This window comes from Haliaeetus albicilla, chromosome 1 (assembly GCF_947461875.1).
Source record: "Haliaeetus albicilla chromosome 1, bHalAlb1.1, whole genome shotgun sequence".
Taxonomy (NCBI): Eukaryota; Metazoa; Chordata; class Aves; order Accipitriformes; family Accipitridae; genus Haliaeetus; species Haliaeetus albicilla.
In genome coordinates this window covers 59659000-59674689 of record NC_091483.1, presented here as the reverse complement: position 1 = coordinate 59674689, position 15690 = coordinate 59659000, and the positions used below count along the sequence as shown (strand labels likewise).

The window sequence follows — 15690 nt, the reverse complement described above, 5'->3', positions numbered from 1 at the left end:
TGAGAAAAATTCACTACGGTATTTCAAACTGTATTTCAAAATGCACATCCAAACTCATTTGTCATTTGCTATCTCTGTATCAACTGCAAGAGAATTCCAGTGAGGTAACTTGAATTTTGCCTACCGTTAGGAGGCAGCACAGAAAACTATGTAGAAACAAGGTTCTGTAACAAAAAGTTAAATACATTGACAACCAATGGAGATCATAAAGCATTTATTGCTTCACAAAGAAAAAATGGAAGAAACTCCATTAGAAAGATTCTTCATCTGTTTCCCCACACCACTTTCCATCAGCCATTAGCAGGTTAATGCTAATAGCTGCCCTCAGGTTAGCCCAGAAAAGGGGATGCTTGCTCCTCTCCTTTGGCCACTCCAGGTAGGTTCGCTTTGCCATGAGAGCCTTCAGCTTGTGATACCTGGCAGGGATAATGTACGGAGGGATCGGCTCCAGTAAAATGAGGATTAAGCTGTTGGAATTCTCGCTGAATAATTTGTGATGGGCAAAGTACAGCTCATAGTGACACCACTCGCTCTGCACAAAGTTGGGAGACAACACAAAGATCGACTTGTAGCTCTTCTCAATGCAGTTAATGATGTTCTCCACAATGCTCTTGCCAGGGATAAAGTTCCTCTCGTGCTGGCACAGTTGTACACAGCCCTCCCCCTTCTCCAGGTTCGGGATCAGCTCGTTCTTCACCCACAACGAATCGCGCTCGCTGTAGGAAATGAACGCGTGAAACTGCAGAACGGTCTCCCGCTCTTCGGGGTGGCTGTGCCAAGCCCTCCGCTTTGTCTGCGTCCACTGCCACGTCATCCGCACGTACCACGGCACATCCAAGTAGATGCACAGAAAGGCCACGACAGCCACCAGCACCAGCGTCAGCAGCAGAGCTGTCACCAGCAAGAGCACCGTGTTGCAAGCCAGTTCAGTCAGGTGGAAGTCCTTCAGCTGCGTTCCTTGCAAGTCTTCCGGGTACTCGCACACATACGCCGCTGGCCAGCCAAACAGCTTCCCCCCAGACTGCCTCTCCAGACGGATAAAGTCTTGCAGTTCACAGGAACACTCAAACGGGTTGCGCCCGGCTTGTAGCTCCCTGACCTGTGGGCAGCTCTGGAAGAAGTTGGCAGATGGGGTGAGGATCAAATTCATCTCTACGTTCAGGAACTCCAGCGACATAAAGCCACTGCACCCCGGCAGGTCAGCCAGCCTGTTCGATGCCAGGTTCAGCTCTTTCAAGGATTTCAGCTCAGCCATTCCCTTGGGGACACTGGTGATGTGATTGTTTTGGAGGTTGAGTTTTTTGATGTTGACTGGCAAGCACTCAAACACGGCATCCATCAACTGATTTGAGGACAGGTCCAACTCTGTCAGAGACTCAGCCCACTGGCATTGCACATCAGCTCCATCGTGACTCAGCAAGTTGCTGCTGATGTCCAGGTATTTCAGTGATTTCATACGGCTAGTCATGAAGCTTACCTTGGAAAGGCTCTCAAATTTATTCCTCTGCAAGATTAATGTCTCCAGTTGAATTAATTTGTCACAGTTTTGAAACAGCAGATCTGTTAAATCGTTGTTTAAAAAATTTAAGTATCTAAAGGGACTGTCAGACGAAGGACACAGCATATGTATCATCTCTGATTCAGTTATTGTCAAGGCTGCAATATTCATGTCTGCAAATATTTTGTATAGGTCATTCTGTGAGAAGTACAGATCTGTGATTAAAACTTTCTTCAGTGTGACCGCTTTCATAGACGTACCTGAATAGTCAAAGTCATAGCTTTTTATGTGTGACAATTGTCTTACACCGTTAACATTGAAGTATTCAATGGATGAGTGCCATACAGCCTGAAAAGTTTCAATAAGAGCATTCCAGTCAACTGTCACATTTGTCAGTGTCAGATTTTGTAACCTGGAGCCTCGTCTGAAATTAGATAATAATGCTACTAATTTTTTTACATTGTCATTTGTGATTTCTGACAACGATAGGCTTTCTGTAGTATTTTGTATCAAAACCCAGTCAAAATTAGCTTTGGACTGATGACTATTTGTATAGAGGTATGGCAGGCTCTTGATTTTTTTGTCAGAACCATCTTCGTTAGAAACAGATGTGAAGAGTTCTTTTTCCACACACAGGCTGACACAGTTCCAAAAAGTTAATGCAAACAGACACTTGTAAAGAAAAAAATTTCTGAGAGATCTCATATGTTCTGTCATACTGGTTTCTGTTTCCTTGGAGATGCTCAATACTTCTCTTATCTGTCCATCTTTGTTCTAATCCTGTAGCAAAATAAAGAAACAAAAACAAAACCCAGATCATGTCATTAAGTGGCTATGCAGGAGCCATCACAGAGATTGATCTTTTTAAGGTTCCAATTTCTCATCTCTCTCTTTGACTCAAAAAGCAACGAAGGCACCTATTATCATTCAGGAGAGGCACTCGAACACCACTGAAATTTCTATTTGGTAAATATGCTGTACTTAATATATAATGGGTCTGTTTCTTACAAAACAAGTTTTATTTCATAGGTGACTAGAATTTGCTGCTTACTTACAGAATTACTGCTGTGATTCAATGTATTATGAAGGCTTCCCACAACTGTATAATACACTTTGATCAGAAAGCACAATATTTGAGGTCAGTATGGTCATCCTCTCCTCAGATTCTCTCTTGAAGGATATGAACTAGACTCAGATACATTTTTTTAAATGGACTTGTGACTATAAAACCTGGACTGAAACACAGGATGGAGGTTCAAGAGAGTGAATCAAAATCTGAATGTCTTTAGGTAGCTGAGATTGGTCATTAGGGCTTATTTTAACTGGGGAGGCCGGGAAGGGGGATAGGATGTTCTATATTTATGCTATGGGAAAGTCCACAGAAGAGTTTGCTTCTTGTCTGGGCTTGAGCATCTCCTGAACTTAGACTCTGAAAGTGGGGTGTCCCCATGTCTGATTTGTTAGGTGTACACAGAGGACGCCAAACACACACTGAACATTTTTATATGTGTAAATCTTGATTTAAAGTTGTTTTCCAGATTTCTGAATTCTTCTTGTTTCCTCAGAACATTCTTCCCCTCTTCCTCCCGTTACTTTTAAATCGTAGTTGTTGTCTGAAGCTTTCCATAGTGCTTATTCATGACTGCAGTGGCTTTCAACTTTCCCTTGATATTGAAATGGCTGAACTGTAAGTTTATATTTCTAGTGCCTCTACAATGATTCCTGGTGACTCTACAATGAGACAGTAATAGCTGTCACTTGTTGGACTAAAGCTACAACCTTGAGGACTACATTCTCTGTACCATTAACCATTCCACACGCTTTCTTAGAATTATATTACTGTGTCTAAAACATACATTCTCTTAATCTAACATAACCTATATTATGAAATCTCAACAGTACAACAAAAAACAGTCCACTGAGTTCTCCTTTTGTAAAGAATGCATGAAACTAGGCTTGGAAATCATCCAGAAATAATGGGGCAATATGGCAAAACTTTTCCAGCCTTTTTCAAGACTTTCATTTGGAAAAATTATGCAGTTTTACCATCACAGCCCTCAAAAGGCATTTGGTCATGTGCAGAGAACAAAAGATAATCAGCATCCTCTATCCTGTTCTTCCGATTGTTTGGGCAATACTACTAATGTGTATATAATCAAACAAAACATGTACCTTCAAGACAAATCTGAAAAAAATCTACCTTCAAGTCGTTATTTCTTCTTAGGACAAAATTTCATCAATATCCAGGGACTAGGTGAAAGAAGGATACAATTCTTCCACATGTGCTTAATTTTCTTTCTCCTTCCTACATCCTGGCATTCAGTCAAATTATTTACGAGTACCTTCAAACTTTCTTTAGAATATCCTATGAAGCAACAAAATTAACAACTGTTATAACACACGACCCATGATTTGGGGGCTAACACTGGGGAAGTTATCCTTTACAGTCATATCCCTTTTAATTTGAAAGTATCCTCAAGTCTTCAAACTTGACAAAAAGATCATTACCAAGATAAAAGCAGAGAAGGAATCCAGTAGGGTAAGCAAACCAAGATCATAGCAAGAAATTGTCCTGTTGTTTAAAGAGTGAGAGAAGAGATAAAAATTGAGGTTTTAAGAGTTTTTCCAATATAAACTCAGTATAAACTGACTAAACTTTCATATAAGAAATGTACAGAATGCATTGAGCTCTGATGGTTCAGTATTAAGGCACGCGCTTTGCAAGTTGTCGGCATAATACAAAACTCAAATGTTAAAAATACGTCTTTCACATGGATGAAACATATCATCAAGTTAGATCCACTCCTGAACTGTAGAAAAACTACTTCCATTAAATCACTGTGACCCCCTTAACTACGGGTGTCGTGCTAATACGAAGAGACTGCTATTTAGCCAGTTTCTTTGGATAAATCTACTGAACATAAGCAACTTTAGTCTCACTTCTTACCCATACGCTTGAAAGTACATCATACACTTGCTAATAATGTTCTATAGAAAACATGGTGCATTTTCACATAAGATGCAGAATATAAAAGTTTTAGCTAACAAGCAACCACATAAAATCTATAAAATTAAAAGTCTCTCACCAGAAATCCATGCTCTCTGAAAAAGCAGAAAATGTAGTCAGGAAAAGACAAAAAGAAAACTTTATCCTACTGTGTAACAATACTTAAGAATGCCCAAACTTTTTATATAAATGTTTGTGCCATCTACTGACAGCTTATGAAACGGCATTTGCTTTCCTCCAGATGTATTTTCCACATACAACATTACTGTAATTTCCCCATTATTTAATTATTATTGAACTACGTGTTTTCATGCTTTACAATAGATTAAGCAGGGAAAACAAATCTTTTTAACAACTTTCTGTCTTCATCAAATTAATATGAAAATAAGTACTTCTTTTGAGCAAGTTTTACACTGAAATTCAAACATCTTCCTCTCTGAACTTAATAATGGTCTAAGTCTATATGCATTTTTTTTTTTCCATTTCGCTCTACCAATTTAGTTGTCAAATTCTTATCATGGCTGGTTTATAAAAGTGCTGTTTGTCTTATTTTAATTTCCATTTAATGGGAATGGAAAAATAATCTCTCCCTCCTGCTCCAGCAGTGTTGTGATTGGATTAAATACTGGACATGGAAACAGTGGGTGGGGTCTTTTTTTTTTTTTAATTAAAACAGAACAGCAACTTCCATACTGAATGCCCAAACACTTGGGTTGCTGTCCTGGCAAAGACATAAACCAGACTCTCTTTATTTCTGTGTAATGTTGGTCAGAAATTCAATCTTAGCTGAGATCTAAATACAGAACTGTCACACTACAAACTACCTTTCCGGGTTAGCATACCGTAAAACATTCATGATTTAACATTTCAATTATTCTGGAAGAAGAGGAAATAATCTTAAAAATGACTTTTTCACTTTAAAGCTTATTCTGTAAATCATATTTCATTTCTCAGCTTCAAGTGAAAAGAGGTCATCCAAAAACCAAAGGGAAAGATAGGACAGGTAGTAAGTGACAGAATATGGACAATTCGTGTTCTCTGCTGTTATGCTGATGAGCCTTATGGTGGTACTCTATGATTCTTTCTCCATTTCTGTCAATACAGACAATAGCATTCACAGCTAGTTTCCAAATGACACCTTATAATGTTGTTACATAAAAACCTCACCGTTGTCTGCTCTTAGCTGGAAAGATTTTGCTATCCATCCTTAGGATGAGATAAAATCCCAAGGCAAGACATTGCTTTTACCAAACATTCATTCCTGTTTGGGAATATAACGGTTTAACTGCTTGAATATAATCTACCTATTACTCTAATGATTACAGAACCAGACATACACTTGGTTAACATGTAATAACTGCTGTAAATTAGAGACTCTTATTTGACAGTGTCTCTTCAATTAAGTGACAGTATGAGATGGCCACTGGCATAGTTTGAGTTCTCCAGTTCTATCTACATACTATAAAGATAGATAAAGCATATGTTAAACAGCAAAATAAGCATATTACCATTAATTGCATGCCATTAGCCCTCATATTTACCACTCAGATTTACCAGTGCAATCACTGGAAGAAGATGAATATATTCCTCAAATGTTATGCATACTTGTATGTTTTGTTAAAAGTAGCCAAATGCAGTTGTTTCCTTCCATCTTTGCTTTATATTTATCTATTAAAAGGCAAGTATCTTTTCTGAAACCCATTAGGAAGATGATGACACTCAGAGTAATAACAAACTTCAGTGAAATCTGAGGTGAGTAGAAGTGTTCAATCTCTATTGCTCATTTATTCCAAAACCATTTGCAATATTACCACAGTGAGAAAATACAAGTGAAATTAATTACTGAAAAGTGAAAGAGAAAGAAAATTAGAAAAGGCAACTGCTAAATTCAAGAAAGTAATTTAGGAACTTAGGAAATGAATACATCGTTCTATCCCAATAGACAGACATACACATTTACGCACTTGTAATGTTAATTTCATCCTGAAGCAGTAACTTTACATTACAATAGTGATTAACACGCAGTTCTAAAACATGCATGGCCTTGTACAGAATCTGCAAAACTGACAGTGTAAGATCCACTTTACAGTCAAAATTACCATCCATCATGGGGAAAAACAATCTCTAGCTACTGAGCTGCATCTATCGTGATTCCTCCTAAGACACTGCCCTTACTCTTCCACAAGCTCCACTGAAAAGCAGAGAGAAATCCTTAGGGCCATTCTAGATTTCATTTTCAATAAATACATCTAAACATACATAAATTAACCTAAAAGATGCTAGAACTACCAGCATGCCCTGATACTTAAATTCTCATTGAAATGCCTTCAAAATAAAATTATTATTTACTGATACAAACATTTGCTCTGCTACCACCTACCTTTACAGGAAACTTCAGAGACTTTTGCCTGATAAGCCTGTAAGTCACATAGCATGATCCATATTTGTGAAGCATGCTTCTGAGAACTGGGGCTTTATTTTGTGACCTCCTATAGCAGCTCTTCTCAGTGATTCCACAACATGTGTTATTTTGCTTCCTGTGGCAACAGTCAGTTCTTTCTTTCTTCAGCAAAGTTAAGACTAGTGACAGAGAGGATGCTATGATGAATCGTGGAACTGCCTTTTATTGCTGTAGAAAGGCATGCTTCGCCTTAAAATGAAGCGGCAAAAAGAGGAAAGGGCGTGAGGAATTAAGACAGAGACAAGAACCACAGGTTGTTGGGCAAGAGCCTGCAATCCTCTTGCTCAACCAAGTATTTCTCGCGCAGCTGCGGGCGCCCGGCGCTGACACTAACTTACTGGAAACGTGTGTACCCACCTCCCGGTTTCTTTTCGCGGCGCCTCCTGTAAACAGATACAACAAAGGCGCAAAGAGGCATCTGAAAAGCTAAATCTCAGTTGTTTAGTTCCGCAGCCCCACAGTTCAGTAGGTGGTTAGCTGCAGCTCGCTTTGAGGAAGCATTAAACTTTCTACACTAAAAAAACCCCAAAACCCAAAGCTGACGCCAGCTCAGCGACTCACTTATACTTAAAAGGCCTCGGCACGAACGTTCTCCCACCAGCGTAGCCGTGTTTACCCCTCCTGCCGGGTGGCCGCCCCCCCGCGGGAGGCCCTGCTCCACCCGCGCCCGTCTCTCTCGGCCGGCGCTCCCGGCGGCGTCCCCAGCGCGGGGCCCGTCTCCGCCGCCGGCAGACCGCCGCGTCCCGCCGCCGTCTGTCGGCCCGCGCCCCGCCGCCCCCTCCACCGAGCGGGGCCGCAGAGAGCTGGGGGCCGTGAGGGGCGATAATGGCGGCCGGGGCGGCTCTCCGCGGCGGGTCAGTGCTGCCGCCCCGGCCCGCGGCCTGGAGCCCGGGGGCGGCTCGGCAGCGGCGCGGAGCAGCCGCTTCGCAACAGGCGGCCGCCTCAGAGAGACGGAGGGAGAGCGAGGGAAGAAGAGCCGGCCGGCCCTCCCTCCTGCCGGCGGCCCGGCCGGCCCGCGGCTGCCCGCTCTGTTCTGCCTCCTCCCCCCGCTGCTGCCGACGTGGCGGGGCGGAGAAGGGGAAGGAGCAGGGGGCGCGCCGGCGAGGGGACTGCTGAGCGGTAAGGAGCACAGCCATTCCTTCTTCTTTTTCTGCCGCTTTTCAAACCGGCTGCGGGCTCCTCACTAATGACTCTGCCCCAGAGGGGGTTTCGAAAAGAATAAAAAAAAAAAAACCGAAGGGGGGGGGAGGGGGGAGCTGTGGCCGCTGCGGGTTTGAGGGAGCGGCGCTCCGGCTGCTCCTGCTGTGCCCTGGGCGCGGGGGCAGGTGGCAGCGGGGCACGGGGAGCTGGCGGCCGCAGCGCCGGGCGCCCGAGGGGGCGTCGCCTCAGCTCGCCGTGCCCGCAGCGTCCCGCCGCGGGAGAAGTGACAGCAGGCGTCGAGGGAAGGGGGAGCGCGGTGCCGCCGGCCAGAAAAAGTTACCCTCGCGGAGGCGTCGACCCGCGTCTGAAGGCGCCCGTCGGCGGCTGGGCTTTGCTTTCGAGGCGGGATTAAACTCCTCAGGCGGCGGGTCGGCAGGTGCCACCGAGCCGCGGCGGGAGCTGCCGCCACCGCCGGCCCCTGAGGGGCGGCCGGTCCCGCCGCCCGTTGGCCGCCTCAGGGCGGCCGGTCGCTGCGGGAAGGGCGCTCGCCGGTCGCTGCGGGAAGGGCGCTCGCCTGCCGCCCGGTCCGGAGCATCTTGGCCTTGGCATCTCTCTCATGAGCTGTCTGTAGAGAGTAATTCCCTTTGGGCGGAGTTGTCCGCGTTGATTTAGATCAGTCTGGTCTCGGGGGTGACAGCTTGAATGACGCCTTACCCCCCGGGTCAAGCACGGCTCGTGGTTTCTGACAGATGTGGTAATTTGCTGCTACGTGCTTTGCTCCTGTAAGGAAGGTTTAGCAGACAACTGCACGGACCTTGGCCCGGGTGGTCCCCAAGGATGACCCAGTCCTGCAAAAATTCGTGTGCACGTGTACGTGTGATCCTTTAAAAACTGTACTGGTGTTGGGCATTTTCTCATTCGGATCTAATCCCCGTGCAAAGTTATGATGCGTGTGTGTACAGATTTTGCAGGTTTTGGTAGAGGATTCTTGTATCTGACGGTGGAATTTGGTTTACAAATTAAAAAAAAATTCTTTAGGTGATGCTGCTCATCACACAGCAAGTACTGTTAAAACAATGGCAATACTTACCTGCACTAAAGCATTTTACAGTATCTGCTATATTTGTAATGGAAAACTGCAAATACTTGTGGCAGATGCAAAGATTCTGACTTGTAAATGCATGTGTTCCGAAGATAATTTAAGTTACAGTGTAAACTAATGTAAGTGGTACCAAGTGCTTATTTGTTTACTTATGTTTCTTGTTCACTGATCCCAAATGCTATTCTTGGAACTGTTCAAACAGCTGATCTGCATTCAGGTTAGATAAACAGGCTGCTAAAGCCACAGATGTACATGATTCTATAGACTTTAATAAAATACACTAATTTAAATACGTGCTTCTCAGGCAGATTTCTCCTAAATCCCAGTTATATTTTGCTTTTTGCCTTTTTTTCCTTTTTCCTGTTCTTCAGTCCCTCTTAGAACTTCAGTCCTTCCTAACAGGTACAAAGCTTTAAACCATATTTAATTAATATGGGAGTCAATGAAGAGACAACATCTACAGAGAGGACTGTGTGAGTTTATTTTACGCCATGCAACTCAGCATGCAGTCAAGAGCTTGCAGTGACAACTTTCTGTCAAGGGTTGTCTTCTGAGTAGAGTGCCAGGCATACTGTTGTTGCCAACAAGTAAGTGGTAATAATCACTGTACAGTAGTCCTTTTGGACTCTGCCAGTGCCGCTCCTTCATCTGCTTTCTTTCCCTTCCTGGAACCTCAGTCTGATCATTGCACAGTGGTGGAAAATACTTAGAAAAAGAAAGTTACATTGGAAGATAAGGAGTAAATAAGAGAAAACTGGTTTGTAACTTACCAAAAAAACCCCAACCAAAACTGCCTCATGAAAGCTTACCTTGGCTTCAACATTGAAGTTTAATCATACAGCTGGAATTTTAAGAGCAGGTGAGAAGCGTTAAACAGTGAGTGTTTGAGACAAGTGATGCAGAAACAGTGTGAGCAATGAATGCTTGCTGTCTATGAAATGGCTGCAGGGACCATGGCCTGTCATGTTCTCAACTTATGGCCCTTCTCCAACACATAAATATCACCACAGGATTAGTCACGCTGTGTTTGTCATCCTCTCCGTCAGTCAGCAGGCTATAGGAACCTGTGTATGTGGAAATGATGAGAAGGAGAGCAAGAGGTGCTTGGCTATTGCAGATTATCCTGTTCTCCAGTGGTCTTTCATACACATCTAATACCGAACACAGGAATTAACCATGTGGAAGCTCTTATATTTGGCTTCTCCAGACAAATGAACGTCCTTTCTCCCTCACCAAACCATATTTTGGAAAATAGTAATGCTGCTCTTTGTACTTGAGTGAGATCCTGCAAGGTGAACAGAGTAGTCAGAGTATCATCATGATGCCAGTGCCAGCTTGATGCATGTGCCACAGGGTGCCATGCTTCAGGAGGCCTTACATCAAGGCTGTGTTGTTTTTCAGTAATAGCTTATGGTAAATGCTGCATATTTTATGGTCATTCAAATGTTTATGCAAACTAAAAGACATAATTTATTTTCCATATTCAGAATTGAAAATGTCTGAAGACATATGTGATGGCATCCCATCTGAAGAAAAACCTGAAGTAACGGAAATGCCCAGCAATGAGGTATTGCCTCACGAGTCAGTACCACACCTTGTGGAAGCTGAAGTTTTGCATGAGTCTTCACAAGATGAACATGGACAGGCCGCTCAGAGTGCCAGTAATAGACAGGAAGGAGACATATTTATTAATGAAAACCCTTTGACTGAAAAAATAATTGAAAGTCTGCCTTCCAACGGAGAGGCGACTGAAGACATGCCCAGTGAGTGCAATGAGACTGTAAGCCTTGATGCAGAACCTGAATCTGAAGAAACACTGCATGAACAAAGCAGTCCAGTAAGTAATACTTTCTTTTCCATAAAAGCCCTCCCCTCCCTGCTTTGTAAGGACAGAATTTTGTACAATGTACATACTGTTTTTCACAAAAGCCTAGGGAGTTGTATACAGAAAACCTGCATGGGAATAAAAAAGTTAAATTGCAACACCAAGCTTTTGGAAACTACGAACAGTTGAATTTCTCTTTGCCATTATGATATTAATTTGGTCTTTCTAGTCTGGTTGCAGTAAAACTATACCAGAGCGTAAATCTTATTAAGAATCTAGTCCATTTTGTATAGTCATAATACTCCTGTGATTTTGTTATCTGGCTTTCTGTACAAATCTGCTTCATTCAGTTCACAGAATGAACCTAGAAGAGGACAGAACTTGAGCTTAATATGCAGCACTGAATCTTGTACTTGCTAATTTTCAAGTCATTGACTTTACGAAAACAGTGTATGTTTCACAAGGCTTGGTGAAATGGCCAGTAGTTTTTGATTTGTTCTAGGTCAGTAGGTTTTGATTTGTGATGCACAGACCTTTGGGAGTCCTGTGAGTAATTGCAAGTTAATCAAAGAAAACTAAGAAAAACAAGGCCTTTTTACAGTCTATACAGCATCCAAATCCAATACATGTGACATATCTGAAGATGTTCTCAACTCCACTGAAAAATTTTAGGCATCCACAAATTGGAAAAGGTTAAAACATTGTTTTAGTCCCTCTACCAGTGATCCCCTCCACAGGGATCTGTACACTGCACAATGCAGAGCTGTGTTGGGATACTTTAGCTTTTGGGTTTGGATTGATTGTGCAGGGATGATATGTTACTGGAGACTTTCTTGAGACAACAGTTTCTTAATATGATTTAAATACGGAATACTGATAATCGCTTAATACCACACATTAATGTAGAAGGTGGGCAGCACCTCCTATGGCTGTGTTTTTATTGAACTGAGGAGTTCCCTGTGCACATCTACTGGGTTACACCTGTGAGGAGACTCAGGCAGAGAAGCCTCTAACTCTGGCTCCTGGTAGAACTCAGGAAGGAGACAGGTTCCTGCCTCTCCCTAATAAGAGCCCTAATAAACTTGTATGGCTTTATAGGATTGAGTGCCTGAAGAAATATTAGGACATCTATAAAAACACCTCTGGGGTTTTAGGCGCTTTCAGTAATAGGTGATCTGAACTAAGCTTCCCATTCTGCTTTCTTGTGCACAGAAGCTTGAACTCCACATAATACCCAATCTATCACCATTTATTAAATGCTGGACTTTGTTACCTGACAGGTTCTTAGTGTTTCCTCCTGCCTTTGGAAAACATGAATTTTAGACAGTGGAGTAATATTTTTGTTCTTACAGGCCACAGACTCCTTGTCTAAAGCAAGTAGATGGGGAGCTTGGGGTACCTGGGGAAAGTCTCTCCTGTCATCAGCTTCTGCCACAGTGGGTGAGTGATCAATCAGTAAAGTACGTGGAAATAAATCGTAATTTTAATGTGTCATTAGAGACATTAATGTTGTATCTTAAAGATTCATAGACGGTTTTGTCCTGATATGTTTGGCAAGCATGATTTTTTTTAAGAGGAAGAAGGACCTTCCTAAACTGTCAAAGCATGTAAATATTTCTTCCGGTCAGATTATGGACAAGGCTTGTTTTTAAAGTTAGTGAATTACCTCATTGTGGCTTCTTCACAGAAAAGATACATGATCTGATACAATTACTATCAGGCAAAGGCTTATGGTTTTTGAAGTCAAAGCATGCCAACCCAGATTCATGCCCATGCTTGTTTGTGGTTTATACACCATGACTACACAATACGAATTCACTTCTCGTAAATCATTTCAGCTTTCATTGACACCCAGTGAAACCGTTAAGCTATAACACCAGACTTGAGAGAGTAGAGCAACATATTGAAACATGGACCCGAAACTCCCTCTCCCTCTCCTCTCATTTCCAATACTATGTCAGGACAAAATGTCCTTGTGAAGACTTGAGGTAAAACTTGATCATTACGCATCAAAAACAAAAAGCGAAGCAGGCAAATACCTAGTTACCACTGGGAAGTCATTTCTCACAAATGAGCTACTATGCTGTTAACTAATCAGTTCTCATAAAGGATCCACAAAACACCTTCAAAAAATGAACCTAGGAATTAAAATTAATTGCTAGTTACTAAAAATAATGGATGCAGCAGAGATACCGGTTTTATGATCCCATATAAGGCTAAATAATTCTCTTCCTTATCCTCCTCTGTTCCATGGGCAATAAATTATTTCTGTTTCTCAGAGAAGGAGGGAACTTCCCCATCCTCTCTTTTTTTTCAGTAACACCCACACTCAAGAGTTTGTAACGACCTTTTCTTTCAGACAGTCCAACCAATTAACATATCTAATTAAACTCAGAATGGGTTGCTAAAATGTCTTTAAATTGACATAAGTGAAGGTTGCTGCTGAAAGGAGCAGGCCTGCCCTGCCCCAGCGGTGTATTTCTTCTGTCTCTTACACTAACAGTAGCCTTCATTTAGTGATGTGGGCAGCTATTCTATGGGACTGATTTTGAAAAGTAGAAATGAAGAGCTGGATCTTCAGCTAGATCAGTTTGTAAATTCCCTAATCTGGCTCACCATTTGATCACTCAAATGCTACTGAATGGGAAATGACGGGAACACACAGAACATGCTGATGGTGACAAGGGCAGCTTAACTAGCTGTGGAACTACCTAAGTGTTCTCAACTTGTATTTAACCTTAAAGTTTAACACATCACTTTCAGACTTGAAGAAGGGTGTCTGTGTTGAAATTTTGCCCATTTTTCCCCACCACTATTAGTAGGTCTAATGAAGGGTACTGCTTTCAGAGACTTCCACGAGCTTTGCCTCTCTTACATTCTCAGACCATCATAACAGCAGCATTCTGAAAAGAATTTGGCTTAGCGTAAATAACTAAAGCAGAAAATTTATGTGCATAAAAGTAATTCTACTGTTGATGAGTTGGAATTGTAATGCTGATGAATTCTTCAGTTCATTTTTATAGTTGCAGCAGTGGGTTTCTTGGAACAGAGCTCTTTCAGGACATTCAGTTTTTGCCTGTGAGATAGCCATATTTATATTCTGTTTAGCTTTTGCAATAAATAGTATTCTAATGTTGTTTGTGAGTAATAAGGTTATTTGTTACCAAACAGTTACTGTTCTTGCAGGGGCAATCTCACTTACAGTCTTCTGTTGCTTAGAAATCTCGGCCTCACTGAACAATGAGCTTAGTGTCACAAAGTGTGTACACTTTCTGTGGGACAGTATGGCCATAGATATTTTCTTGCCCAACTGATGTGAGCTTGCCTGAAAATTATGAATGCTGTTGGAAAAAGTTTGGGAGACAAACAAGAATGTGTGTTGTATCCCTTCTTATTGTCTAATAAGTACATAAGACGTACCATTTTACAGCTGTTTGTTGCTTTTGTCTATAAAACCTGCTGCCAGCATTGTATCTCTGTGGATTTCCATGGACTTTTTAATGGTGTTATTCATTTTTATATAGGCCATATAACATCTTGGTTTATATACATTAAAAATTCATGCTTAATTGATACTGTCTTCTTAACACACCATCTGACTGTATCAGCATCGTAACTCTTCACAGAGTGTAAATATGCAATCAAGTTTGTTGACTAGGCAGCCTGACTTGATAAGGTTGTGTGATATTGTCTGTTTAGAATAAGCATATATATCATCACATGTATATATATTTTTAGAATTATTATTATTTAAAATTGAGCACAGCTGGAACAGGTCAAGTTGCCTAGGCAAAGGAGCATTCATATACAGAAAAGTAAAATTAAAATTATTTTTAAATTTTCTTTTTCCATGAGAATGGTTGCACTATGTCACACTGAAGACCCATCTACTATCTAGTTTCTGGCAGTGACCAAGAGCAACTGGGAAAGAGCCTAAAGCCAGATGTATGTAAAGCAGCACTTCCCCTGTTTTGTCTTCCCGTTTCCTGGAATCTACAACTTAAGTCACACTTCCTGACCCTGGTATCAGGGTAGGGTTGAGTTCCCATATAATTATCTAATAAGTTTGGATCTAACTTTTCTCTATGAATTTATTAAATAAAATAGACTTTTAATTGAGCAGAAATCAAATGTACCTTCTTCCTTGTTCACTGAGCCCAAAGTAATTTGGAAGACCACATAGATAATCTTAGATTTGTTCCAGGAAATCAATACAGCAGGTAATAGTTTATAATCCTGATATAGAGGGTTTATTTCCTAGTTGTTTGTTATGGAAATTCATGCTTGATCCTGTGAAGTATTTAGTCTGTCACTGTCATAGACAGAATGTGGGACTGCATGTACCATATATGTGCTTCAGTATGACAATTCCTAGCAAGAGACAGAGAGAGAAAAAAAAATTAAAGCTCTTGGGAATTTCTATAAGCTTTCTTCTTTTTATTAAATATGTATTACTCCCCTTCAAGTTACTCCGTTTAATATCTGAGCAGTTCAACCAACGCTTCATCTCCTATTCTACATCAGCAAACAGGTTTGCCATGATCCAGTCCATTTTAATGTTGCTTATTCCTTCAATGTAGCAAATGGTATAAGTAAAGCTGCTTTCTTGGAATTAGACTTATCAGCAACACCTTCAGTATGTGATTTTTCTGTTGCT

At 41.6% G+C, this 15690-nt stretch overlaps 2 protein-coding genes across 8 annotated transcripts in view; one reads left to right on the top strand and one right to left on the bottom strand.

Annotated features, from left to right (window-relative positions):
• Window positions 1–197: 197 nt before the first annotated feature.
• Window positions 198–7662, bottom strand: LOC104321505 (toll-like receptor 1). 6 transcript variants are annotated; one of them, XM_069791812.1, is made up of 5 exons: window positions 7305–7511; window positions 6886–7155; window positions 6605–6696; window positions 3699–3863; window positions 198–2278 (listed from the first exon to the last, which is right to left on the bottom strand). In XM_069791812.1, exon 5 carries the CDS (start codon window positions 2213–2215, stop codon window positions 251–253), a length of 1965 nt encoding a protein of 654 aa, XP_069647913.1. In that variant the 5' UTR covers window positions 2216–2278; window positions 3699–3863; window positions 6605–6696; window positions 6886–7155; window positions 7305–7511; the 3' UTR covers window positions 198–250. The 6 variants fall into 6 exon arrangements, with proteins under 6 accessions (XP_069647913.1, XP_069647903.1, XP_069647888.1 ...); XM_069791802.1 differs by lacking the exons at window positions 6605–6696; window positions 7305–7511 and adding an exon at window positions 7528–7662; XM_069791787.1 differs by lacking the exon at window positions 6605–6696.
• Window positions 7663–7954: 292 nt separating this feature from the next.
• The window catches only part of FAM114A1 (family with sequence similarity 114 member A1), a 38217-nt gene continuing 30481 nt past the window's right edge, over window positions 7955–15690 (top strand). The window contains exons 1-3 of one of the 2 annotated variants that reach the window (XM_069791849.1): window positions 7955–8085; window positions 10696–11045; window positions 12386–12473. In XM_069791849.1, the coding sequence (XP_069647950.1) occupies window positions 10704–11045; window positions 12386–12473 (430 nt within the window). In that variant the 5' untranslated portion in view covers window positions 7955–8085; window positions 10696–10703. The remainder of the gene's footprint in view (window positions 8086–10695; window positions 11046–12385; window positions 12474–15690) is intronic. The other variant, XM_069791841.1, reaches the window with a different exon arrangement.